This window comes from Lutjanus erythropterus, chromosome 5 (assembly GCF_056507025.1).
Source record: "Lutjanus erythropterus isolate fLutEry1 chromosome 5, fLutEry1.hap2, whole genome shotgun sequence".
NCBI lineage: Eukaryota > Metazoa > Chordata > Actinopteri > Lutjaniformes > Lutjanidae > Lutjanus > Lutjanus erythropterus.
This window is the reverse complement of record NC_139321.1, coordinates 31,790,619-31,815,736: the sequence shown is the minus strand read 5'-3', so window position 1 is coordinate 31,815,736 and position 25,118 is coordinate 31,790,619. Positions and strand designations below refer to the sequence as shown.

The 25,118-nt window shown below is 37.8% G+C and overlaps 3 protein-coding genes across 3 annotated transcripts in view; 2 read left to right on the top strand and 1 right to left on the bottom strand.

The window, feature by feature from the left end:
• The window catches only part of LOC146327172 (signal-regulatory protein beta-2-like), a 70,214-nt gene that overhangs the window by 17,777 nt on the left and 27,319 nt on the right, over window positions 1-25,118 (top strand). The gene's annotated exons all lie outside the window — the stretch shown is intronic.
• On the bottom strand, window positions 928-2,502 carry LOC146327176 (uncharacterized). Its single transcript, XM_084719698.1, has 4 exons — window positions 2,460-2,502; window positions 1,977-2,321; window positions 1,530-1,859; window positions 928-1,019 (listed from the first exon to the last, which is right to left on the bottom strand). Exons 1-4 carry the CDS (start codon window positions 2,500-2,502, stop codon window positions 928-930), a joined length of 810 nt encoding a protein of 269 aa, XP_084575824.1.
• Window positions 18,178-19,739, top strand: LOC146327175 (uncharacterized). The gene is made up of 5 exons (XM_084719697.1): window positions 18,178-18,238; window positions 18,340-18,645; window positions 18,778-19,107; window positions 19,306-19,425; window positions 19,591-19,739. Exons 1-5 carry the CDS (start codon window positions 18,178-18,180, stop codon window positions 19,737-19,739), a joined length of 966 nt encoding a protein of 321 aa, XP_084575823.1.

The window sequence follows — 25,118 nt, the reverse complement described above, 5'->3', positions numbered from 1 at the left end:
TGGATCAGCCAATCAGCTTGCTTCACACAACACATTGTTGAGATTTGTGAAGTGTGCACGTTGTTTTACGATTAAACTGGGCACAGCTCTGTGATGTTCCAACCTCCACACACTGCCACACCCCACCAGGAGCCAGAGCATTTTGTAATTTTTCTGACTTACTCAGACTTTGTTGATTCACTCATTTTCCTTGATTCTTGTGCTTCTAGCGTGGATAAGTAGGCCCCATAGTTAGATGGGTTTTTAAGTCCATTTTACTCACTGGAGTCTGTACAGAGTGATTTATTTTGAAAAGTGACTGAAGCCATTCCCGTCTCTGACTTCCTGTCCTGCTCTTCTCTGTGAAGCTTAAGAGCATGTGTCAAAAATAGACTCCACATGCATTTTATGGAGAGCTGCTGGGATGCTCCTGGTGGAATCACAAGCATCATTTAGTATGGCTGCAATCAGCTCCTGTGGCCGCGTTGAAGTTGGAACATGATGCCTGCCCAGTGAAATCAAGCCATGGTTACCCATAATGCCTTTCTCTGTATACACCTGTACACATCTCTGTGTGTCTTCAAAGAAAATAATTCCAGCCTCACGTGAGAATAAACAATACATAACTAATCTCCTGTAAAATTAATAATGTGAACACACCGTACATGTTGAAGTTTTTCTTGACAGTCTGTGGATTTCTTTTCATGGTCACTGTGGTCTCTCCCTTGCTGCTTGCTATGATCCAGCAATGAAGAAGTTGAATGCCTCTCTATCACCAACCTAAAAATAATAGTTTTTTGTTAGATTAGATTAAAACAAGACTTAATAAAGGCTTTTTGTGATGTCCTGGATCTTGTCATAGAATTTTTAATTAACAATAGAATCTCTAAATACATTTTTCAAGTTAAAGTAATGTGTACAATCTTTGCAGTGTTACTAAACTTACCTTCAGTCTCTTGAGAAAATAAGGATGCCGATCACAATCACACACAGAGCCAACAGAATCCCGAGCACAATGATAATTGGGTCCTGTTCTTGTCCTGGGAAAAAAATGTCAGCAGATATTTAACTCTTTACTTTAACCTCATACATGACTCAACACTACATAGCTTACTTTGGTATTGTACATACCACAATAATGGATCGCTGCACATGGTGAAATAACTGAAAATAGGTTTAACAGGCCAAGAAACACAAGCTATCAGACAGCTTGTTAACAAGCTGCTGTTTAACCAGATTAACTATGACATTATCCGGAGGTAAAACAAAAACTGAGTGCACCTGTAATGCTGCTAATAATGGCTTATTACATAAAGAATAGATGTTTGTGTAAAATATTTATCATTAATCTTTCTGTTTGTTTTAAATTTTACCTACCTGAGGTTGCTTTACAACCTGCTTGATTGTCTGAACGCTCATGTTTCTTGCCCTGTCTGACCAATTTTAGCGATGTCATCACATCCGGATTAGGATTATTATATACAATTATAATTATTATAAATACAATATAGAAAAGTGCAAAGATTTTTGATACAGCTGTAACTACATACGTGTATGCACTTTAGTTCCTTCACCAAACAGGATCTTTCCACATGCGACCACAGCACAGTAATAAGTCCCAGTGTCAGAGGAGTCTCTGATAGTTTTAGACAGACTGTAGCCACAACTTCTTTCCTTTTCTTCATCACTCATGTTCCTGTAAACGATGGCTGGAGGAGATTCTCTTGATCCAGCTCTGAACCAGTACACACAGTTTCCACGTGGGCACTTTTCGTTGTTCATGGAGAGAAATGAACACTGTAGAGTCACCAGGTCTCCTGGCTGGACAGATGTTGTCTCTGGAGTTTGCTTCATGTTACCACCTTTCTGCTGATTATGATCTGTGTGATTCAGTAAAACAAAAATGTCAAAAGCAATTTCCAGTCTAAATTATCTGCATGACATGGCACTGTACTGATGACTGTCAGGACCAGAGACAAAAAAGAAACACATTTTACCGTTCACAGCCAAGTAGATGACATTAGTAAAACTCTGTAAATATGCAGTCCCGCTTTGACAAAAGTATGTTGCCTCGTCGTCTTTGCTGACATTTCTGATGATAAGCAAAAAATGATCCTTCTGCTCTGTGAGTTTGAAACGTGTGTTGTTAAATTTTGCATCAAGTGTTTGTCGGTCATAAGTTCCAGTGGCAACTGTTTGGACCGTAAATCCCAGAGGCAGCCGATACCAACTAAAGAATCTGGCTTCCTTCCCAGAAAATGGACATTTCAAAGAAACATTCCCACCCAGTTCAGCCACGATGAAAGAGATCTGCCGAGGATCTTCTGCAGTTTGAATCAGGTCTGAAGAAGAGAGACAAAAACAAAAGACAACACAAAAACAATCAAAATCCTTAAATATATACCATCAGAAAGATTATTATCTTTTAATAACACTTTTACACAGTTCAGTATAAACATTTTGTTTGAAGTTGTACTTACACACTGTACTGAGAAGAATCAAAGCAGCCAGTCGTCCAATCATTGTGGTGAAGCTGTCTTGTCATGCACTACTGATGTCTTTTCACACAAATGAAGGTTTAGTCACAAGATCATCACAGTCTACAAAGTGGAAATCATCCTGATTGGCTGAAATGCAGAAAATGCACTTCCTCCTAAATTGAGCAAATCCATGATCTACTTTCAACTAATCTTAGATGTATATGTGTTGTTTCTGGTTGTTTTTACTGATAGACTAGACTGATATTTCCAAAGCATTTTAACTGAGTTAATTCTGGTTAAAATACAAGTCACTGCACTTGCTGTATTTCAGGATTTTCTGTGTGTGATCTTTTTGGTGATATATGAAGATTTAATTAATGATTAAAGTGCAACAACATCTGTAGGAACTCTAGGAAACTCTAGAAAAATGATAATAGCTTGTAGCCTGATTTATTTTATGATGAGAGCGTGGAGCATGTAGGTTGTCTCAAATGTTGTATGTATGTTTTGTTTTGACTGGTGCTATGGTTATGTGCTTTTTGTTGTGTCATTTGTTGTATGTTGGAGGATTTTATTGTGTTTTATATCTTAGTGACTGTAAATACTGCTCCTCCCATCTCAGACCTATGGCCGTAATCTTTATGTGTAATCTCCTGACTTTCCACCCCTGTAAAATTAGCCTAAAATGCAAATCAAAGGCATACCCAAAGTAAACTGAAAGCTTTTCATTTCTACATGCATGAATGTTTTTTTTAATCTCTTTTGAAAGTTAACATCCTGAGGTTTTTTCCTCAACAGAATCACTGTAAGTGGTACTGTCACTAGGTGATAAAATGTAGGGTCCACAGCATATTTAGGGGCACGAGACACCCCCCTACCTCATGTATTATTATTTTTTTATTATTGTGGAATATTATTTAGTTCACTCATAAGCTGATGTATGTTTCCGCTGGTAATAGCAACTGTAATACTTTGGTAGATTTATGTGCGGTTATACGGAGTAAAGCTCACACAGGCACTTGGGGCAGCCTGGAGGTCCTTTATGGAGGATACAATGAGATACCCGTGTTATTCGGTATCCCCAGCCTGCAGTACGCCGCCACGTTACTGAAATGTGCTTGTGTTTCTGTGTTACCAGGTGAGCAAAAGTGATAAAATGACGTGTAAAAGTAGCAGAACAGATGTATTATAATGTGTGTGCAAGTAATGGACTATCAGTAACACAAATGTGAGATTTATATCAGAGTGTTGTGAGTGGAAGTCAGCGTGAAATGTAGTGCCTCACCTAGTAATCCATTACTGTGGAAAAACCGCAAAATGACTGCCTGTAGTCTGCTAGAGTATGAGTTGTATGAACCTGAAGAACATAATCAGTGTATTTGCAAGTTTATATGTTGTTAAATAGATGTTGTAGTGTCAGGGAAGTTTAATAGTGAGTGGAGGATACAATGAGATACCCGTGTTATTCGGTATCCCCAGCCTGCAGCACGCCGCCACGTTACTGAAATGTGCTTGTGTTTCTGTGTTACCAGGAAGAATAAAAAGTATTATTTTAACCTTTGCACGCCTGGAAGTCCGCTCTGTCCAAGTGTGCAACAAAAAGTATGAATCAGGTTTTTATTTTAGCTCTTTTTTTTGTCAAAAAATACCTGCAGATGGCCTATTACTGTCACTTATAAGTTGGAAAAAACTCTGGGACTACAGCATTTAGCCTTACCTAGTCCTAAATTTAAATGTGATAACAATACCAAAAACAGATCATTTTTTTTAAACCTTGTTGAAACTGGAGTTTTTGCAGATAAAATTTTCAGAAAAAGTGCTATGTAGTGCAAGTGGATATAAAGACAAACTCGCAGCAAAGTATCCAAATGTACATGATGTCTCTCTTTTAGCTTGATATATGAAAACAACTTATTGTCATTTTTGAGATTTCATTGCTTATCCAAAGGGCCATTCGTCCACACAATCAAGTCCAAGTGGCTCTGTCTTTACATAAGAGAAGAGAGGCAGGCACTTCCCTTCAGTGTGGACTCTAGTTGGTTATTGTTGGCTCAACTGAGTTCTCAGTCAACAGGCCAGTTTGCAGCAGCCATGTTGAGACCAAGAAACTGGCTCATTTGTGCAGTTTATCGATGGAAATAGTGTGTCGTAAAAATGTTACTGGACTGGATTGACTGGACCTGCCAATAAAACAGGACTGTCTTTGTAGGAAAATTATAAATCACTGATTTACTGTGAGTCTTCAGTGGTGAGTTGCTTCAGTTTTGTAATTGTTTGCTGGTTTGGGACACTGATTGTACCTGCTTATTGTGAGTGTATCTTGAAATGGTCTGCATTGATTGAAACACAATAATCTCAACTTTCTATCATTATGTTGCATCAGTATACATGTTTACATAGTAGTTCTGTGTTTTGACAAAAATGGGTGCGAAAATAACCATTAGCTGGCTGATTTGTGAAGTTTGTGGAGATATTTTTACGTGTGTTTTGGTCTGAATATGTCACTGGATTGGATCAATTGGATCTTTGCCAGTGTAACAAGACTGTTTTTGTCAGATTATTATTGATCGGTGGGCTATTTATGAATCTTCAAATGTGAGTTGCCTGAAATTTGTCTGTGGTGTTGATTGTACCTGCTGTTGTGATAGTATGTTGAAACGAATGGCATCAATGTAAACACAATAATCGCAGTTTTCTAATGGTATGTAGAATGGGTATACATGATTGCATAAATATATAATAATTTGGATTTAGGATTCAACAAGGCACTTGGCCGAAGCCTAAATGATCTATACGCTATGTGGTTATTATGAGGCTGAATCTATTATTGAGTTATGGTTGTATCCCATACTAACATTACAAAATCTGCATTTACCTTACTTACTCTACCTTACTTGATGAATATACATAGACAACAAATTCAATTATTTTCATCTTTGTTAAATGGTCTATGCACACATGAATACGCAACATGTTATTGTGACAAAATGCTTGTGCCCAAATGTATCAACTAATCCATCTTATCATAACTTTAAAAAGTCATAGGAATTGACTATATGCTGCCCAACAGCAGAAACATTACAACACAAATTTAACTGGAAGCATTTCCTCTCTAATGTTCTTGCTTGGTGTCCATTGTTATACTGTCTGGTTAAACACAATACCTCCTCAACACAGTGTGTTTGGCTCAGAATGAGTAAATGTAAGTCATGTGAGTAATGTAGACATTCCCAGGAGGAACTGTTCAAATGGACATAGGGCTTATTGTTAGTACTAATATTTGAAATGTAGATTTAAAATAACTATAGTAATGTTTTAGAAACCTTTATTTATAAGTCATCTGTATTTTGGTGTCTTTAGAACAACATACAAAGCCAGAGTGTGTGGGTGTGGTGGGCCATTTCTCACCTTTTGACCAATCACTAATGCTGTTTCCTTTAGAAGAGACCTGTCTATGGGTGTCAACAGGATATGCAGTGAAGTTAGGGTGCAAGTAGGAAGAGGAGGCTAATTTTACTTTCACCAGCAAACCTGATTGCTTTAGCTTTACTTGCCTGTATATGTTCTCATTTATGGTGTAAAGAATTCTGTTTTTAAAAATTCAACCACATGCATATGGCTTTTTGTTTCTAAAGCAAATGTATGACTGTTTATTTACCACACATCTTACAGTTCCATTCAGTCATAATATCACACTGGGCAGCCTACAGTATAGCGTTTATTACTGAGAGGAACTTCTGGTGTCTAAGATAGGCTTTTGCACCTACATGGTCTTGTTTTCTTTCTGTTTGTGGTTTTACCATCTCTCTGTTTCTCTTAGCCTCTTGTGGAAGGTGTCACTGTTCTAAACACAGTCCACTGTGCAACTTAGCTCCGCCCCCTGTATTTTCAGCACGATGCTGTCAAAACCCACAGCACTTGTGTTAGTCATCACTGGACTAAGAAGAGTTCTTTTTTATTAGTGATGGTTTGCCTCACCCTCTACACTCCTGTAGAGACCTACTATCACACCTACAGTTCAGTGTTTACATATGTGCTTTACTTAGTACATGTAGCTTAATTCAAATGTGTGGTTTTATGGGGGATTATGTGCTTTAAAGGGACAGCTCACCCAAAAAAGAAAATCCAGTCAATTTCTACTGACCAACATGCTGATTGAAGGTTGGGTTTAGGTTTTTGATTTTTTTGGTTTTTTGATTTAATCAGGTTAAGCAAACTTAACCTGATTAAATCTCTTCAGCATTAAAACATGCATTATTTTATCTGCACCTTGCACAATTTCAACTCCTCTTACAATCATACTCATAATCATAATATTAAGAGGTGATTTGTGGGTGTTTGTAGCTGTAGACTGAATAATTCCCCAAATTCAGAGTAGAGTGAGAGTTTAGGATTCATGATTAATTCATTTAAAAATGGCATATGTTCAGCTTTATACAAACTGATAATGACACACTTGCAGTAAAGTCTGATTTAGCAGATAAAAAGATCAAAGCTTTCACGTGTGGTAAAACCACGGCATGAAGATCTGCTCTGGCCTTAAATATGGGTGGGACCAGTGACTGAGTAGTACATCCCCTCTCTCACACACACCCCGTAAAGAAAAGCTGTTTAACCAAGAAGCAATGAGAACAATCAATAACTTTAGTATCACTATAGTATCATATGGTAAAACTAAGTGTATCTAAATGTTTCCTGTACCCTTATGCACTTCTGTATTGTAAGTTTTTATGGCGTTTTAATCAATGCAGATTTCTTCTTTAAAATAGCAGAATGACAGTGGATTTTTGACATATTTTAATTAATACTTTGAGTAACCATATACAGTCAAGCACTTTGTTGGGTGTAACGTGTTACTGTAATAAAATTACTTTTTTTAGTAACTAGTAGTGTAAGGCATTACTCGTCTGAAAATGGTAATATTATTACAGTTTTCCCAAGCTAGTTACTTGCGTTACATCTGCCAGTACCACCTTCATCACACACAACGCACACAACACAGAGAACAGAAGGGAAGGGGAGGGGGGCGTGAATGGAACAGTGATTGGTCTAGGTTTGGCATGAGGTATTATTTACCATCACCGATTGGTCGATACCCGGCAGCCGGCAGCAGAGCGGCACCCGCAAAGACAGATGAGAAAAAATGGAAGCGTCAACAATGGCAAGCTCTTTTTCAGAGGAAGGTTCCCAGCAGCAGAAAGCTAGTTTCGACGGGTGGAGATTCAGTCATTATTTTGAATATGTTCAACGGAAGGAAAATAACTTGATAGTGAAGTGCACACTCTGTCCGGGGAGAAAGCTGCTCTCCACTGCTTGTAACTCTACCTCCAACTTGAAGAAGCACCTGGAGCGACAGCACAGACACATCAAGCTCATTGCGAAGCGACGGAGTGACATGAACGAGCAGCCCCACAAGCAGCAAAAACTTTCATTTGAACATAAAGTACTACCAACATCAAAATCCGAGATAAATAAGCTTGTTGCCTCGTACATAGTAGAAGAAATGTTACCTCTTTCTACCGTGGAATCGCTGTCTTTTCGAAAGATAACTCCTTTGTCAGTTCTCCCTCCATCTGATGCATCTCAGGCAATTATAGAGTAATTAAGAAAAAAAATGTAACTAGTAATATAACTAGTAATATAACTAGTTACTTTCTCCAGGGAGTAATAAGGTAAAGTAAGGCATTACTATTCTTGAGAGTAATATGTAATATGTAATATATTACTTTTTTGAGTAACTAGCCCCAACACTGGTCAAGCATCAGTAGAAATATCCATTTCTAATATCTCAACAAAGCAACATTAGCAAACACAAGATAAGGCCCTGAGTGTTCCTCCAGCCATGCAGATGTCTCTGAACAGCTCCTGTGTGTGTAGGTGAAAATTCCCAGAGGTCTTGACAGTCGGAATTTCATCCAAACAGAGGTCTTCTGTAATCCTTGTTGCTTTCCATTCTAGAGAATCCAATGAGCATTTCAGTGCCTCTGTGTCACTGTTTTTAAAATAAAAGTTTAGATTTAGTTTGCTAGGACTTAAAGGCTCACTGGAATGAAAAATCTGTCTTCTGACAACATTATAGCAGCATTTCAATCAGGAGAGACTAAGAGTAAAAGAAAATGGTTTATTGGCACGTGCATTAGATAGACACTAGACACTGGTGGTGGTGGTGGTGAAGAGGTGCAAAGCAGAGACTGGTGAGGTGAGTGGCTCCGGACTCCTGCTGCCTGGACCTGAAGACTGGAGGAGAGGCGTCAGGGAGGATCGAGGTGAACATCTTCTGGTTACCTGGGTCCAATGACTGGAGGAGAGAGGGGTGGAGGAGGGTCTGACTGGAGGAGACTGACTGAAAGACAACTGATGGAGCAAAGACAGAGACGATTTAAAATTAGGCAGCAGCAAACTGACTGGCTACCGCGACCATGGCAAAATCTGATTGGATAGTAAAGACGAAGGTGAAAGCCCACAACAGCTGATCAGAGGGAATAGGAGGAGAGAGACGGAGTAAAGGAAAGTTGTGAATGAAGGCAGCGTAATAGAAGGTCTTCCTGATTGAACTTATGCCGAGCTTCATTTAATGCAAGACTTGAGCTTAATATACTGATTTATGTGTATATATGTAAAAATACATCCAAAAAGAATAAGACAAATGGGCTATGTGACTGAATCAAATTTCACATTAGTATATTTTACTGAAATGTAGCCAAGTCATTTCTCTTCTAAGGGACACTTTGAGAAAAGCCATGTTTCAAGCACTACTTATACTCAGCTGGTGGAAGCAACAGATTTTACATATTATTGTTGCTTAAAATTGGCCTTTCACATACATGCTGCGTAGGTCATAAGTGTGGTGTTTTCTTTATTGAAAAGTGTCAAAATGAGCTAAGTGGCAATTATTTCATGTTCCAAATTTAGTGAAAAGGTCCCCTGAATTCAAGACCAATGTTGTAGTAGTGAGACATTCTGAGACGTCCTGGATCCTTGTCCTGGATTTTTATAGAATCTGTAAATATTAGTTTTGTACTGCATCTTTGCAGTGTCACTAAACATACCTTCAGTCTCTTGAGAAAATAAGGATGCCAATCACAATCACACAGAGAACCAACAGTATCCCGAGCACAATGATAACTGGGTCCCATTCTTGTCCTGGAAAAAAAAAAACACTCTTTACTACTCCTTCACTTTGACTTCATCCTTGATTGTGACGGGACTCAACACTTAACAGCTTGAATACTACAGAGAAAATTTATCTTATTTTATTCTTTTTGAAAATTATTTTTACTGATTTTATGAGGAACTACTTAATTATGGCATTGAACTCACCACAGTAATGGATCTCTGAACATGCTGACATAATTGAAAATGGGGATTATAGAGAAATAAATAGTGATAGATTGTTATCAAGCTGTTGTTACTACATTATCTGGAGGTCAAACAAAAACTGAGTGCACCTGTAATGCGTCTAATAACTCCTTTTCACACAAACCATTCATTCTTCAGTAAAACTATTTATCAGTAGCCTTTTTTTCTTTTACACGTTTGTTAGATCAACCTGGGAGACTGTTTACAACCTGCTCGATCATCTGACTGCTCATGTTTCTTGGGCTCTCTCATCAATCTTAGTGGTATCATCACATATCACAGAAACGACTACAATGAGTGCAATGTTGTCCTAAATAATTGAACTGCAGTAATTTAAATACAATCATTAAAATATATAAACATGCAGTACACAAAAATATGTGTAGTTATTAAGGAAGGAGAGAAGAATGATCTCATAATTAATGAATTGTTTCTGAGTAGTTCCTGAATAACTCTGATTTGAGGACTTTAAAGTAATGATGAGATACAAGAGAACAGATTTCCCTCAATTATTATTACAATGCTAAGTAATAGTAAGATGATTATCAAGTAATGAGGAACCACTTAGTGACTACTCATTATGATGCATGAGAGTAACTACTGATGAATTAAGTAGTAATGAATGCGTTGTTACTAGTTTGTGTCCCTCAGTGACTGAGTCACAGTTATCAGTCCGGTGTGTAAGATTTAGGGGAATTTATAGGTAGAATGTGATAGAAATTCAATGTGTGTGTGTATAATTACCTGAAAATGAGAACTGTTGTGTTTTCTGTACGTTAAAAATGATCTGTTTATATCTGGCGAGGGCACAAGTCCTCTTCCACAGAGTCCACCATGTCACACCGCCAGAACAGACAAACCAGCCACTGGCTCAAGGGTCAAGTTATAAGTAATGTAGTTTAAGTAAAAGAGTAGGTTTTTTAAAGGAACAGGTAGTTTTTATGTTCTTTTTCGTAACTGTTCTTCTGCTCTTTACTCATGTATATTTTAAATCAAGGAGCATCTCTAAAAGATGCTACCTGCTTGGAAGAAGAATCACCACCTCCTGTCTTTTGACCACGATGCAATGATAACAGTGCGACAATTATCGGTCACATCTGGCCACACTTTTTATGCCAAAATTTAAAAAAGACAACAGTAACATGATGGAGAGCTTCTCGTACCTCTTGACAAACACTCAGATCTCTGTTTAAAAGCTCCTCTTTAAACCTCCGCAAGTACATTAAAGTAAGTTACACACACTGTAGGTGAAAATAATGGTATTGACTTGACATAAATTATTTTCTAATGGTCTGTTGGGCTTTTGTATTGTTGTGATGCCAGTTTAAATTAGCCAATTTTCATAACTGCAGTACACCCTAAAAATATCCAAATGCAAAGTAACTTAAATAGTCATTTTAACTGTTACTTGAGTAATTTCTTTCTCTGTGAGTAATTATACTTTTATCTAAGTATACTATTTCAGAACTCCACCCACTAATGGTAACTACTCACATTTTTTCCATACCATATTGTATAGAGTTATTTTAATACAGCTATAAAGACGTACTTGTCTCCAGTGTAGTTCCTCTGCCCGGCTGGACAGACGCTGTCTCTGGACCTTGTTTCGTGTTGACAGACTTCTGCTGATTGTTATTATCTGTGTGATTCACAAAAAGGCAGAAATGAATGAGTGGATTGTTTAGGTTTTGACACAAATCAAGAAAACACTGAAATGAAAATACTTTACCATTCACAGATAAAACTGTGCCATTTGTAAATTTTATCGCATATGCTGCTCCTGTTTGACAGATGTATGTTCCTTCATCTTCTTTACTAACATTTTTGATGGTAAGAAAATACAGAGTATTCACTTTTGTGATACTAAATCTTGAGTTGTTAAACTGTCCTTGAAGGGATGTTTTGTAAAGACTTCCTGCTGCAACGGTTTGGACCATATATCCAAACCTCAGTTTATACCAGTAGACCAACACAGTGTCATCCCCATGGATTGGACATGTCAGAGTCACATCATCACCAGATTCAGCCACAATCACAGGGATCTGGTGAGGAATGTCTGCAGTCTGAATCAGGGCTGAAGAAAAGACGCAAATAACAGGGTTACAAGACAACAGGACAAAACAATAAAAATGTCTAAAAAGACAATTAAATACAGTTTGTCAAAAACTTTTTTATGACTTAATTAAAAAAAAAAAAAACCTAGTACCAGCACTACAACCACAGTAGAACTCATTCTATAGTAGACAAGAAGTGCGCTTACACAGTGTCACGAGAAGAATCAAAGCAGTCTGTCTTCTGATCATTGTGGTATTCTCTTGCTCAACTGTTTCCCCACCCAAATGGAAGATGTAGTCACAACATGATCATGGTGACAAAGTAGAAGACATTAGGGATTGGCTGAAACACAGAAAATGCACATAGCCTTAAAGAGACCAACCCCCAAGGATGCTATTAAAATGACCCTTAAAATACTATTTTGAGGGTCTAAAAAACCTGGAAAACTCATCAAACTTGGCACACACATCAGCTGTGGTGAACATTTTTGTCTAATACATTTGTTTCACGGGTCAAGGATAGTAAAAAGTATAAATGCCTCCATACTGCTTGTCTAGTGTAATCAAAGTTTCCTAAAGCCCCAACATGTTGTTGACTTCTGTGTTTGCACACCGTCACACGACACACACGCTGTTTAGACAGTGTGCACACACACGGACAAATGCATTTTTCTTTGTTGAAGTGAAAGGCAAGCCAGTGTGCCTAGTTTGTGGCGAGGCGCTGGCAGTGATGAAAAAGACAAATGTTGAGTGCCATTACAGCTCGAAACATGCTAAACTTGACGAGTTGAGAGGACAAATGCGTTTGGATAAAATTAACACTCTTTGTCGGAGTTTAGGTGCTCAACAAGCAGCTTTCACACGACCACATACTGACAGAGAGAATATTACACGTGCAAGTTTTGTGGTGAGTGAATTAATAGCCATGAAGCTGAAACCTAATGCTGAAGGAGAGTTTGTGAATGAGTGTTTGTGCGTGGGATTACGGCCGAGTTTGAAACAAAGGAGGAGTTGCTGTCTTTGCAAGCCATGCATGGCACTACTAAAGGTGAGGATTTGTTCAATAAAGTTGTTGTGGCCGTGAACAAATTTGAACTGCCATTTGAAAAGTTGAGCAGCATCGCCACTGATGGAGCACCCGCAATGGTTGGCGCACAAAAAGGATTGACTGCATGACTTTTACAAACTGTACGTTTGTGCTGAGGATTTTCCCATCCTGAGGAGACGTGCCCTGAAGTTTGCATCTCTGTTTGGGACAACGTACCGCAGTTCGTTTCAAAACTGAAAGTTGCAAAGACTCGCTTCTGCTCAAAACTGACTGACCCAAACTTGGGAAACCAGCTTCCAGTAGCATCATCATCACTGCCAGCTGACATCAGATGCCTCGCCAAAGAGAAACAGTTCCAACCATCGCATTAGGTGAGTCTGACATGCGTAGAAATGCAGCAATCATGAGGCTTAGTAACACAGTGATTATAGACTTTTTTTTTGTCTTTTTTTTTTTTTGCATCCCTAGGTATGTGTTCATAATAGTATGGCCCTCGGAGGACTTTAGAAAAATTGAAATGGTCCTTGATATGAAGAAGGTTCCCCACCCCTGCTTTACAGCATTTCTTCACACCTGCCTAAAACTTTTGCACAGTACTGCATTTTTTCATATTTACATTCATGTGTGTCTGAATGTATCTGAATTCATTCAGTAGGTGGTGATGCTGTGTTTCTGTGTTGGTGATGCAGGTTGACAGTGTCTGATGCCACTTAATATATATTAAGCATATTAAGTGAACTCACACCACTACATCTGTAGTAGTCTGTCTGGAATAGCTGTGGTAAAATATTTGTCATGTAGGCCTAACTTACATGGGGTGTTCAGTGTGTTACTGAAGGCCCTGACTGAAACCCCATGGTACACTACTGCTTGTTTTCTATTTCAACATGTGTTAAATATGAGTTATGTGACATGTTGGGGACTTGCAGTTGTTTAAAGATATGTTTGACAAAGCTGGACTTAGTAACAAAATAAAGGATCACTCACTGGGGCTGCTTTGTTTCCTTCTTATTTGTCCAAATGTGAATCTGCTAATGGTCCACTGGTGGTGGTGGTTTTGACTGACAGCATAAAAAACTATCAGGATAACATGGTGTGTGTTCATCAATAAATGAAGTGAACTGTGTCACTGTGGTTCAGTGGTAGATTCATACTTTTAAAAAGTGCTGAATAACTATTCAGTTACCTCTGAACTAACCATGAGGGCAACTGAGCACTTGCCCTGGGGCCCAGAAGCTTTAAAGGGCACATGACCATGACTTGTCCGTATAGCAGTGCTCGTTGCAGCCTGCTCACACTGAGAGCTGACAGACTCTGTGTGGGTCAGCCCACTTCACACACATTTGTTCATGATGCATACAACTACACAGCACAGGAGTGGTGTTTACTCTGCAGTGCAGCACTGTGAGGCACATTTTTAAATGAATTTAACCTTTCTGCAATGCAGTACACAGTGGTGTATTTGTACTGTGCTACTGAGCTTTATGGATCAATGATCTGTTGAACTTTTTACCATACTTCTTCATTAAAATCTACTTGATAATCAATAATGTATAGTCCTGGGGAGGGGCACTTGAATGTTGTTGCCCAGGGGCACAGTGAAGCGTTAATCTGGCCCTGATCTGACCATCATTATAGTTAAAAATATATGCTAAATTCAAAGAGAGAGGGGGAGATAGCAGACAGACACACCTACAGTGGGTTGAGTCTGTAGATAGAAGCAGGAAGCGTTTATGTTGCAAGTGCATTCGATTTCTTTCAGGAACGTTTGAAACAATACCGTGTAAGGAAACATTTTCTGGGTACATCTGTTCTGTCTTTCTCATATCATGACTCTTTGTAAAGATAATGAGCACTGAGAACAACAAGCAAAGCCACATGCAACAGACAAAAGCTGCGGTGGGCCATTTCTCTGTCTTTGACCAACCACAGAGGCTGTTTACGCAGAAGAGACCTGACTCTGGGCTTCAACAGGATGTTTACTGAGGTTAGAGGCACAAGGCGGGTAGTGATACAAGAGATATGATAAAGTGCAGTATTTTTGTTTTTATTTTGTGTATTTTGAAGTGATATCAGTTAATCCTTTATTTAAACAGAACAAGAGAGACCTGAGCACAAGAGAAACACATAAAAACACAAACAGCACACCATTTAGTCAATAAACATTAGTTCCACATTAAAAGAAAACAAGTTGAATTTAAAATTCCTCAGTATAATGTCTTGAAATCTTTAAAAGCATTAAGAGATTTTACTCAGATCAACAGTCTTCCGAACTTACTACACTGATGCACACAGGTGCAGGTCCTTTTATAACAAAAACACTTTTTTTTATTCTAACAATGTATAGGTTTGCCACATGTAGTGTGCATGATACTGCAAAGAGAAGGAAAAGAGGGGACTTTTGAGTCAACCGAGTTCACCATAGTTTTCTTCTTTTATATTTTAATCCACAGTGGCAGCTGGCATGTGATAAAACTTCAATTTGGAGCCTTTTCTGCTTTGATTCTGACACCAACAACATGACAAGATGACACTAAAGCTTGATTATGTGGCCAACTACTTTGTGTTTGCCTCCAGTTTTTTTCTTCACTTTGCCACCTTACACTGTGATGTAATCATGAAGTCCGCCCAATACGTTGTAATGTGCGTGCACATTTTAGATTTTATTTATGGCATGATAAATAAATGATGTAGTATAAGATATGATGATTGTGAAGCAGTAGGTTAAAACATGAATATGCCGCACGCCTACATCGATCTGGGTCAGATCAGTCAATGTGTAGCTCTTCCCTATCGCTTAACAACAACCATCAAAGAAAACCAAACAAGTGCACCAAAAACACTCACTCACTGCATGAAGTACTGTATCACTAACACAGTTGTGCACCATGAAACTATCACCACTCCATCTGCTTTGCTGAAGAGACTTCATAAGCCCCTCTTCTCAAGGCCTAAATGGTGAGAATGACAGGAAGAGAAGAAAAGTGGCTTTGAAATCACACCTTATTTTTGCAGCCCAACCACAACCAGGCTCGACTTTCCATGCATCATTTGTTTGTCAGTGGTGACTGCGTGTGATACAGGGCAGCAAACACATCTGTTTATCACAATGCATTTATTTTCAATTATTATTTTGATTTTACAGTTGATTCCTTCTCTTTCTCTTCATATACTGTATATTTAACTGTACAGCACGGTATATTGCATAATTTACTATTATGGACACAAGATAAAGTCAAAAAAGTTTAGATTGGAGTGTTGTACTGGATTGCATTCAATTGTGAGGTTTATACAAGTGTACGTCCAACTTCACCACGTCACTGAACTTGTTTATTTAACTGCTGTATGTAAAAAGCCTCATTATTTAAAGTTTTTGCCACAGTCTTTCAGTGATTAATGTGTTGCCTCACAAGCAGGTCTCTGTCTGCTGTATTCTTTCTGTGTGGGCGGGTCGTCATGATGATGTGAAGCGCCTTAACTGCTCCTGTGTTATTTAAGGTGACTCCTCTGGCTTCCTCTTTGATTCTGTTTGATGGTCTCTGCCTCATTCTTTCATTCACACCGATCAGATCACTTAAAATCCCTTTCATTTGTTTTAATTGTCATAAGAAGTATAAATTTACTAATGTATTACATTACCTGGTTAATTAAAAGTGTTTTTTTTTTGTTTTATCTGTTTGTTTTCTTCATCTAGTTTTTGTCAGTAGATGGCAGTGAAGAGGATTTGTAGCACCGTTCAGGCCTGTAAATTCTCAATACAATGACAGTAAATGTGGGAGGCCAAAAGTGATGCAACTATAGAATTTTATGTTTCGTATAGTTAATGCTTTAATCCAAAATATTCCTTTGACCCAAAATAGTTTTGCAAGGGTTACACCCATCTAACCCTAAACTGGTAAGTGTCAATTAGTTCTCTTTCAAAAGACAAAACCGTCAAGTTGTTCAGGTGTCCAGTAAACATGGATGATTTTATCGTAAGTTATTATTATTTTTTTATTATTATTATTTTAGTCCTTAAAACACACTTATAAAGCTCACTAAAAATCTTTGTAAGTCTCTCAACTGTTCAATAGTCACCAGCTCTGGTTTGGTTGAAAATAAATCTTTTATCTGCTGCGTTGGATGTGAATATATTGTGGCTCCCTGCTGCCGCTCTGATGCCCGATCTCTCTTTTGCTTCCCTCCACTTCACATTTCTCCTGTCCTCGCCTGCCATCTGCATCTGCAGGTCTGGCCAGACTCCAGTTATATTAGAGCCTTTAGCTACACAGCAAACTGAGCTAACAGCAGCTAGGAGAGCAGCTACAGGAGAGTCACAGCAGAGAGTATAGTGAGCAGCAGCTAGCAGTTAGTTGTATCTGGTGATGCACTGCACCCTGTTTCTTTGGAGGTAACTTTGGTAACTTTTTCTTTCAACCTCAAGGGTTTATAAAGCATCATCATTGTGCAGAAAACTACATCACATCATGAGGGAAAAAGCTTTTACAATGACAAAACATTTTGACCCAAAATCCTATGTATTTCAACCAAAATCTGAGTGTTTGGGTTTGTATACATGAGGAACATTACCGTAAAGTGACAGAATGATATAAAAACCTCAAAACCACAAAAATTAATATAGTCGCCCTTTAATCAAGGATCATGATCCCGCTTAAACTAAATGCTAAACTAATTATAAATGTAGTCGGGGGCAACCAATTTGGGATTAAGAATTGAGCCAAATCCAGCTTTAGAGCCATTCTTTAGCCTCAATGAAGCTACAGAAAGAATCACTTCTTTAACAACTGCATTTCTAGACACATGAATCCTATTAATTTTTAACTTAACATATTTACACATAGTCTGGATGCCCAAGATCTGCACCAACAAAATAGCAGAGCTTTTAACACGTATGTAAACAGGTAAACAGCTTAGAGGACATTTTCAGATAAACTAGATGACCAAATAAAATAAAATTATTGTCATCCAATTCATATGGAAATAGAAATAAACTGTTGTAAAACTGAGTGAGGGAGAGTAATTCACGTCAAGATAAAGTGTCATTAGGAGGAAACATACTGCTTTCATTGTTGTTGATGTTTATCACAAGAGACATATTTTGAGCTACTGGTGTTGTTTCGTGTGCTGAGGATGGAAAGCAGTGAAACTACAATATAACCAATCAGCCAATCAGGTTTCTCTGAAATCGTTCCCTCCTACATGATATAATTATTAAAGTGAATCAGTTCACAGTACATTCTCAGTGCACAGCACTCTGATGTCTCAAACCCAGAAAATGCTCATTGTATTTTATCTACTGCTGATGCTCATAGTGGGACGTAAGTATATGTAGAAATATCAGAGTTTGTCCAGATATTCATTTAAAGTAGAGGGTGTGCATGACTTGTTTTGCTGTTAATTTAAAATGATGTCTTTTCAGGATGCAGAGTTGATCAGATCGTTGAGCAACAGACTTTTGGTGTTGGAGATTATGTGACACTGACATGCAACCCTGAGTCTTGGGAACGGATGGTTTGGATCCGACTTGTGTCTGGAAAACTTCCTGAAGTCTTAGGAAAAACATTTAGCTCTGAGAGTGTTGATCCTCGTGTTACAGCTAAAGTAGACTACAGATCATTTGTTCTGCGTATTAAAGGAGCAAAGCTAAGTGATTCTGCAGTTTACTACTGTATGACAATAGAAAGCAAAATGACATTTGTGAAAGGAGTGGAACTAAAAGTTAAAGGTAAATACATTAAAAAGCTTTCAGACCCTTAAAAGATGGCATGTTTGGGTGTAAAACTGAACAGCTTTCTTTTTAAAATGATATCAAAATTTCAAAAGGCTTTTTTTTCCTTCATCTGTTTTAATTTCTCAGGACCAGAACCTGATATAACTACAGTCCCTCCATCTCCGTCTGCTCCAGTCCGTCCAGGACACTCTGTGACTCTGCAGTGTTCGGTCCTCTCTGACTCTGAGAATAAAACGTGTGGAGGAGATCACAGTGTGTGCTGTTCAAGAGCTGGACTGGATGAATCAAATCCAAGTTTTAATTACATTGAAATAAACAGGGCTGAAGAATATGAAAAGATCCTGGACGAACTCTTTAAAAAGAAGTGTTTCTCCACTGATAACAGGACTTATTACTGTGCTGTGGCCGCATGTGGAGGGAGATTTTGTGGAAATGGAACAAAACTGGACACTGAAGGTGATTGCATAGTAGTTATATATAACTATATAATCATGAAATAAGCATAATTTTAAGATTAATTGGCTTTCAGGTAATTGTTATATAATAGCATAATACAATAATTGTATAGAAATAAGATGATGACCATTATTTAAAGTTAGTTACACTTTTACTAATGATTAATTTCCATTATTTGTTCTTTTTCAGTATTTTCAGCAGTCAGCACGTGGGATTCTCTCAAAACAGTTTCGTTCATGCTATGTGCTGCTTTGGCTATAAGTCTGATTGTCATAGCCTTCCTCGTTTGCTCCACAGAGGCTTGTGATTTTTGCAATGGTAAGGGAACAATACTTAATACCTTGTTCTACTTTTCACATTATTCACATTGGTGCTTAGGATAAATCAAACTGTTCCTTTAGTGAAATTCTATGAGTCATTTTTTGCTAATCTTTATTTATTTTTAGAGAATTTATAATACATTTCTCATTTTTTGGCCAACAGTTGCTGAAACCACTGATGGACAGAAAAATCAGCATGTCAGGAATTTACAGGTAAGATTAACTTTATACAAAAAAATTAGATTGGCAATGAACTTTCTTCAGAACAACAGATTCATCATGTATTATTATCATTATGTCTATTTATTGTAACAATGTATGTTTATTTATAATTATATAATATAATTTATCTATGACCTGTAGAACTTAGGCCACAGGTTGGGTTGGATGAGGGTTGGGGTAAAGAGCGCGCAAAGTAAAAGTTATGATCAAGGAAAGAGTATATATTTCTTTGCAATTACAGTTGAAACCAGAAGTTTACTACACTGTATAAAAAAACGTTTAGGAATAACATTTTTTTTCCTTACTGTCTGACCTTAAATCAGAATAAATTTTTACTGTTTTAGATCAGTTAGGATTACCAAAATAATTTCTATTTGCTAAATGCCAGAATAATTAGAGAGAGAATTTTCTAGATAATTTTTATTACTTTCTTCAAGTCACAAGTTTACATAGTATTTGGTTGCATTCCCTTTAAACTGTATGATTTAGGTCAAACATTTTGGGTATCCTTCCACAAGCTTCTTACAATACTTTGCTGGAAATTTGGCCCATTCCTCCTGACAGAACTGGTGTAACTGAGTCAGGTTTGTAGGCCGCCTTGCTCGCACACGCCTTTTCAGCTCCACTCCAAAACACTGACTTTGTTGTCCTTTAGCCACTTTGTAATGAATTTGGCTGTATGCTTAGGGCCATTGTCCATTTGGAAGACCCATTTGCACCTAAGCTTTAACTTTTTATGTTGCTTTTGGAGTAATGGCTTCTTACTCGCTGAGTGGCCTTTCAGCTCATGTTGGTACAGGACTCGTTTCACTGTGGATAGTGACACTCTCTTACCAGCTTCAGCCAGCATCTTCACAAAGTCTTTTGCTTTTGTTCTGTGGTTGATACGCACATTTCGCACCAAAACACATTCATCTCTAGGACACAGAACCCGTCTCCTTCCTGAGTGGTATGATGGCTGGACATTCCCATGATGTTCATACTTGCGTATAATTGTTTGAACAGATGAACGTGGCACCTTCAGGCATTTGGACATTGTACCCAAGAATGAACCAGACTTGTAGAGGTCCACAAGTCTCCTACTGATATCTTGGCTGATTTCTTTTGATTTTCCCATGATGTCACACAAGGAGGCAGTGTGTCTGAGGTGTGCCTTAAAATACATCCACAGGTTTGCCTCCAATTAACTTGAATGTTGTGAATTAACCTATCAAAAGCTTCCAAAGCCATGACATCATCATGTGGGCTTTCCCAAATTGTTTAAAGGCATAGTACCCCTAGTGTATGTAAATTTGTGACTTTGAAAAAAGTAAAAAAATATTACCTAGAAAATTCTCTCTCTCATTATTCTGGCATTTAGCAAATACAAATAAGTTTGGTAATCCTAACTGACCTAAAACAGGAAAAGTTTAGTCTGATTTAAGGTCACACAGTGAGGGAAAAAAAAAGGTTATGTGTCTTTTTATACAGTGTATGTAAACTTCTGATTTCAACTGTATCTTGAGAGTATTGAACATAATTTGCTATATATTTTTTCAGGTTTATTCTGCTGTCATCTTCACCACAATGGAAAGTGACAGAGGTAGAACGAGGGATGCAAAAGCAGTAGAGACAGAGAGGATCTACGCTGCTGTCAAGACCTTTGGGTTAAATTAGCAACTCAGTCATTTCCAGTGAAGAAAAACTCATCAAATACTTAATTTGTGACTCAACCTTTAAAGGTCCAGTGTGTAAGATTTAAGGCAGAAAATAACCTGAATGTAAGAGTTGTTGTGTTTTCATCTCCTGAATGAACCATTTGTATCTACAGAGGGCACGGGTCCCCTTCCATGGAGTCCTTCATGTTGGATTGTCATGCAAGCTACAGTAGCCTAGAACAGACAAACCAACTGGTTCTAGATACAGACTGACATGTTTTGTGTGAGTTTCGTGGCCACTGTAGATTGAAGGAGAGAGTGAGAGGAGATGTTTGCAGTTTGCAAACTCACCACTAACTGCACTGACATTGTCCAAATTCTGATAATATGCTAATGTACGTCCACTGTAGGGTAAACTTATATAGTCACTGACAGAGACCACGGGTCAGGACAAGAACAATTTATTTTTCAGCCTGGTGTACCAGTGTCCTGTAAGCAAATACAGCTGCAGCTTATGCAAAATCAATATTGATTTATCCAAAACTTGATGAAAAACTTCATAGCTATGTGTGCAGTTTTCTTATAGCATGTTATGTATGTTTTATGTCAACATTACTACAAGCTCTTTAAGTTCAAATGAAATCATATTTCTTTAAATTTATTGTTAATATTTTATTATATTAAAGGAAAAAAAAGGTTTTTGGGGAAGTAATCACATGCATAAAAAGACTGTTGATTCTTGATATCCCCATTCATGATTAAGAACTAACATGTGGTTACAAACACATACAGACATTATCCTAATCACAGGAAGGTTTACAGATTTTAAAAGAGTGTTAATTTTGAATTGGTACTCTATAATGCCCAGCATCTTGAGACTGTGTATCAGAGGGAGGGAGTATTGAGATTAGTCCACCTGTAGAAGTAAGTCTGCTGTATCTTCATTCTTCTTCATTCTACAGTTGACCTTTATTCTGTATGTACTCTGTTATAAATAAATACCTGGTGAACAAATGCACTTCCCTTCTTCTTTTGCTTCTTGTTGACACTTCTAATGGGTTAGTCTATTGTGTGTAGGTGTCTTATAGTTTATGCATCAGTTTCATGTAGATATTTCTAGAAGCAAAATTCTTCTCAATGGATTTTTCCCTCAATAGATTGTTTTCTTTTATTAAGAATTATTGATTATGATTAATGATTGATTATATGAAGACAATAAAACAACATAAGGCAACAGAGGTCTGCAGACATGTTGACAACATGTGACCCTGCAGAAATATGTGTCATGCAATGAATTAAAACAAAAGAACACTGTGCATCTATTTAATGGGACAGGTGTATAGAGGTGAGTGGACCAAATTAACTGAAATAACTTTATGGGTTTTATATTTTAGGTTATACTAGACACTTTTTTGCCTGATGAAGATATACTATGTTGCAAATAAATGTTAAATTGCAAGTTAGACTATGTAGGAGTTCTTTTACAGCAACACATAGAAAAAACAACTGAAAAGCTGGAACTTGACTCAGTGCAGAAAATATACACAACTGCTTTGTGTCTCTTTTGGTGGCAGTTGTGAATGAAATGTTAGATGTGATCGTCTGCTAACATAAGCTAAGTTAAAAGTTTTTACAAAGGACTGGGGGTCAGTTCACAGTCTGTGCTCTGCCAACATAGAGGGCAGTTGCTGGTTGTGGTAATCTGCTCTAACAACAGAGTACACACACTCATGTGGAGACGCTCTCTTCTTCTTTCCTCTTTTCACTTTCCTTGCAGAGAAATCCAGTGCTGCATAATGTGCTTATGTTGCTTCATTATCCTGCAAAACACAGACAAATATTTGTGTGTTAATGACAAACTCAGCATCCAGCTGTGATTCTTTTCATATTTTACAGGATTAATACACATTTGCAGGCCATTTAGATGTGGTAACAGATGCTTTAACTTGCAGTACTTGAATCTGACAACGTTTTCGACGAACTACTTTCATCTCATTTTAAATGTCAGGTGATCTCACTGCACAGCTGTTGTCAAAAACCAGAATCTTCTGAGAGCACATGGCTACAGACCTCTGGCATCCACAGTTGACATGAAACACGTGACCAGTGGTTGACAGTAGTGAAGTACATTTACTTGAGTACTGTACTTAAGTACATTTTTTGAGTATCTGTACTTTACTTGAGTATTTGTTTTTTTGGAAACTTCTGACTTTCACTCCACTACATTTCAAACACAAATATTGTACTTTTGACTGCACTACATTTGTAGGAAGGTTGTTGTTACTTTTTGACTGAGCTTTGAAGTCAGCTGTTGCTGTTTTTTTCTTTTCTAAAATGCAGTTGGTCACATGCTGTGTTTCTCACAGAAAGAGACCAATCACAATAGCTCCTCTCAAATGGGATTGATGTAAAAGTGGAAATACGTCCAGAAGCACTAACAAGCACAAGCAAGCTCTCCCTCTTTCATTCAAACAAAAAGCGATAATGGTGACGGCAGGAGAAAGACAAAATTAAATCTCAAGATGTTATTATAATTATTAATTATTCCAGGTAGCTTTTAAAGTTGGATTGTTTTATTGGGGTGAAAAATACCACATAATTCATGTATATATACTGCCTCTGAAGACAGAGAGAAATCTCAGTTATTTAACAGACTTGGAGAACTCCTTAGAGTTGGCTTCAATCTAATGTTATGCAGTGATTTTAATACAGTTACATCAGAAAATGACAATAACTGTTCCCTTGTATTGATTGTATTTCTATGCTGAAGTTTTTATAGGTGTTTCTATAGACTTTGTGTAGCAGAGTGGTTCTACAAGCAGGTCAGTGCATCATTAGATGGTTTCAGAGTTACAAGCTTCTGTAAATGCATCATGTAAACAATACAGTGTGTACTGATATTAGAAAATGTACTTTGTAATTTGTACTTTTGAATACTTCAGTATTTTTTAAAAACATGTACTTCTGAATACTTAAGTATTTTTAGAACCAAGTACTCTAGTACTTTAACTCAAATAAAATTTTGACTGAGCAACTTTCAGTTGTAGTTGAGTAATATTTGACCAGGAGTATCTATACTTTGTCTAAAGTACTGGGGTTGAGTACTTTGTCCACCACTGGACCTGCTGTACCAACACTGTTAAATCCTTCCTCTAAGTTAGACCAGGCGTGAATCCTACGCCCGGTCAGAAACAGCCATACAGGCCACTTATATTTATTTATTTATTTATGTTTATTTTATTTATTTATTTATTTTTTTTGCAGGGTGCCTAATACAGAACAAGGTGCCCAACCAAATAAAAGGGTTGGCCTGTTGTATTACCTCACTGATGACGTTACAGTTCACATATTTTTTTTTAGGTTATGTGAGCTCAGAGATGATGTCACCAGTTCAAAAGCATCAGCATGTGCTGTGACATCACAGATGATGACATCACAGATGATGTCACAGATGATGACGTCACAGTGATGTCACAGGTGCAGAAGTTAGTATATATAGGTCAAGCAGATGATTATAGACTAAGTTCAAGCCAACCCGCTCCCTTACAGGATGACTTGGGGGGCGGGTTGCCAACAGGCCCGTGGCTACGATGGTCGTACTCGTAGCCTGAGTGTTCCGTGTAGAACACTCATAGGGGCCTGTTGCACCAGGAAGGTCTAAGCCTTCCTCTGGCTGAACACAACCCGTTCCCTTACAGGATGACGGTCAAGGGCGGGTTGCAAAGGGGGTTCTTAGGGTAAGATGGAACCTGCTGCACCAACACTGTTGAAGCTTTCCTCTAACTTAGACCAGGCGTGAATCCTACGCCCAGTCAGAAACAGCCATACAGGC

Coding starts and splice junctions, on each gene's coding strand:
- LOC146327176 (XM_084719698.1), bottom strand. CDS start 2,502: ATGATTGGACGACTGGCTGCTTTGATTCTTCTCAGTACAGTGT. Junction 1,860..1,976: donor CATCTACTTGGCTGTGAACG/GTAAAATGTGTT, acceptor TGAATCACACAG/ATCATAATCAGCAGAAAGGT. Junction 1,020..1,529: donor AGGAACTAAAGTGCATACAC/GTATGTAGTTAC, acceptor TTTTTTTCCCAG/GACAAGAACAGGACCCAATT.
- LOC146327175 (XM_084719697.1), top strand. CDS start 18,178: ATGTCTCAAACCCAGAAAATGCTCATTGTATTTTATCTACTGCTGATG. Junction 18,239..18,339: donor GCTGATGCTCATAGTGGGAC/GTAAGTATATGT, acceptor ATGTCTTTTCAG/GATGCAGAGTTGATCAGATC. Junction 19,108..19,305: donor AACAAAACTGGACACTGAAG/GTGATTGCATAG, acceptor CAGTATTTTCAG/CAGTCAGCACGTGGGATTCT.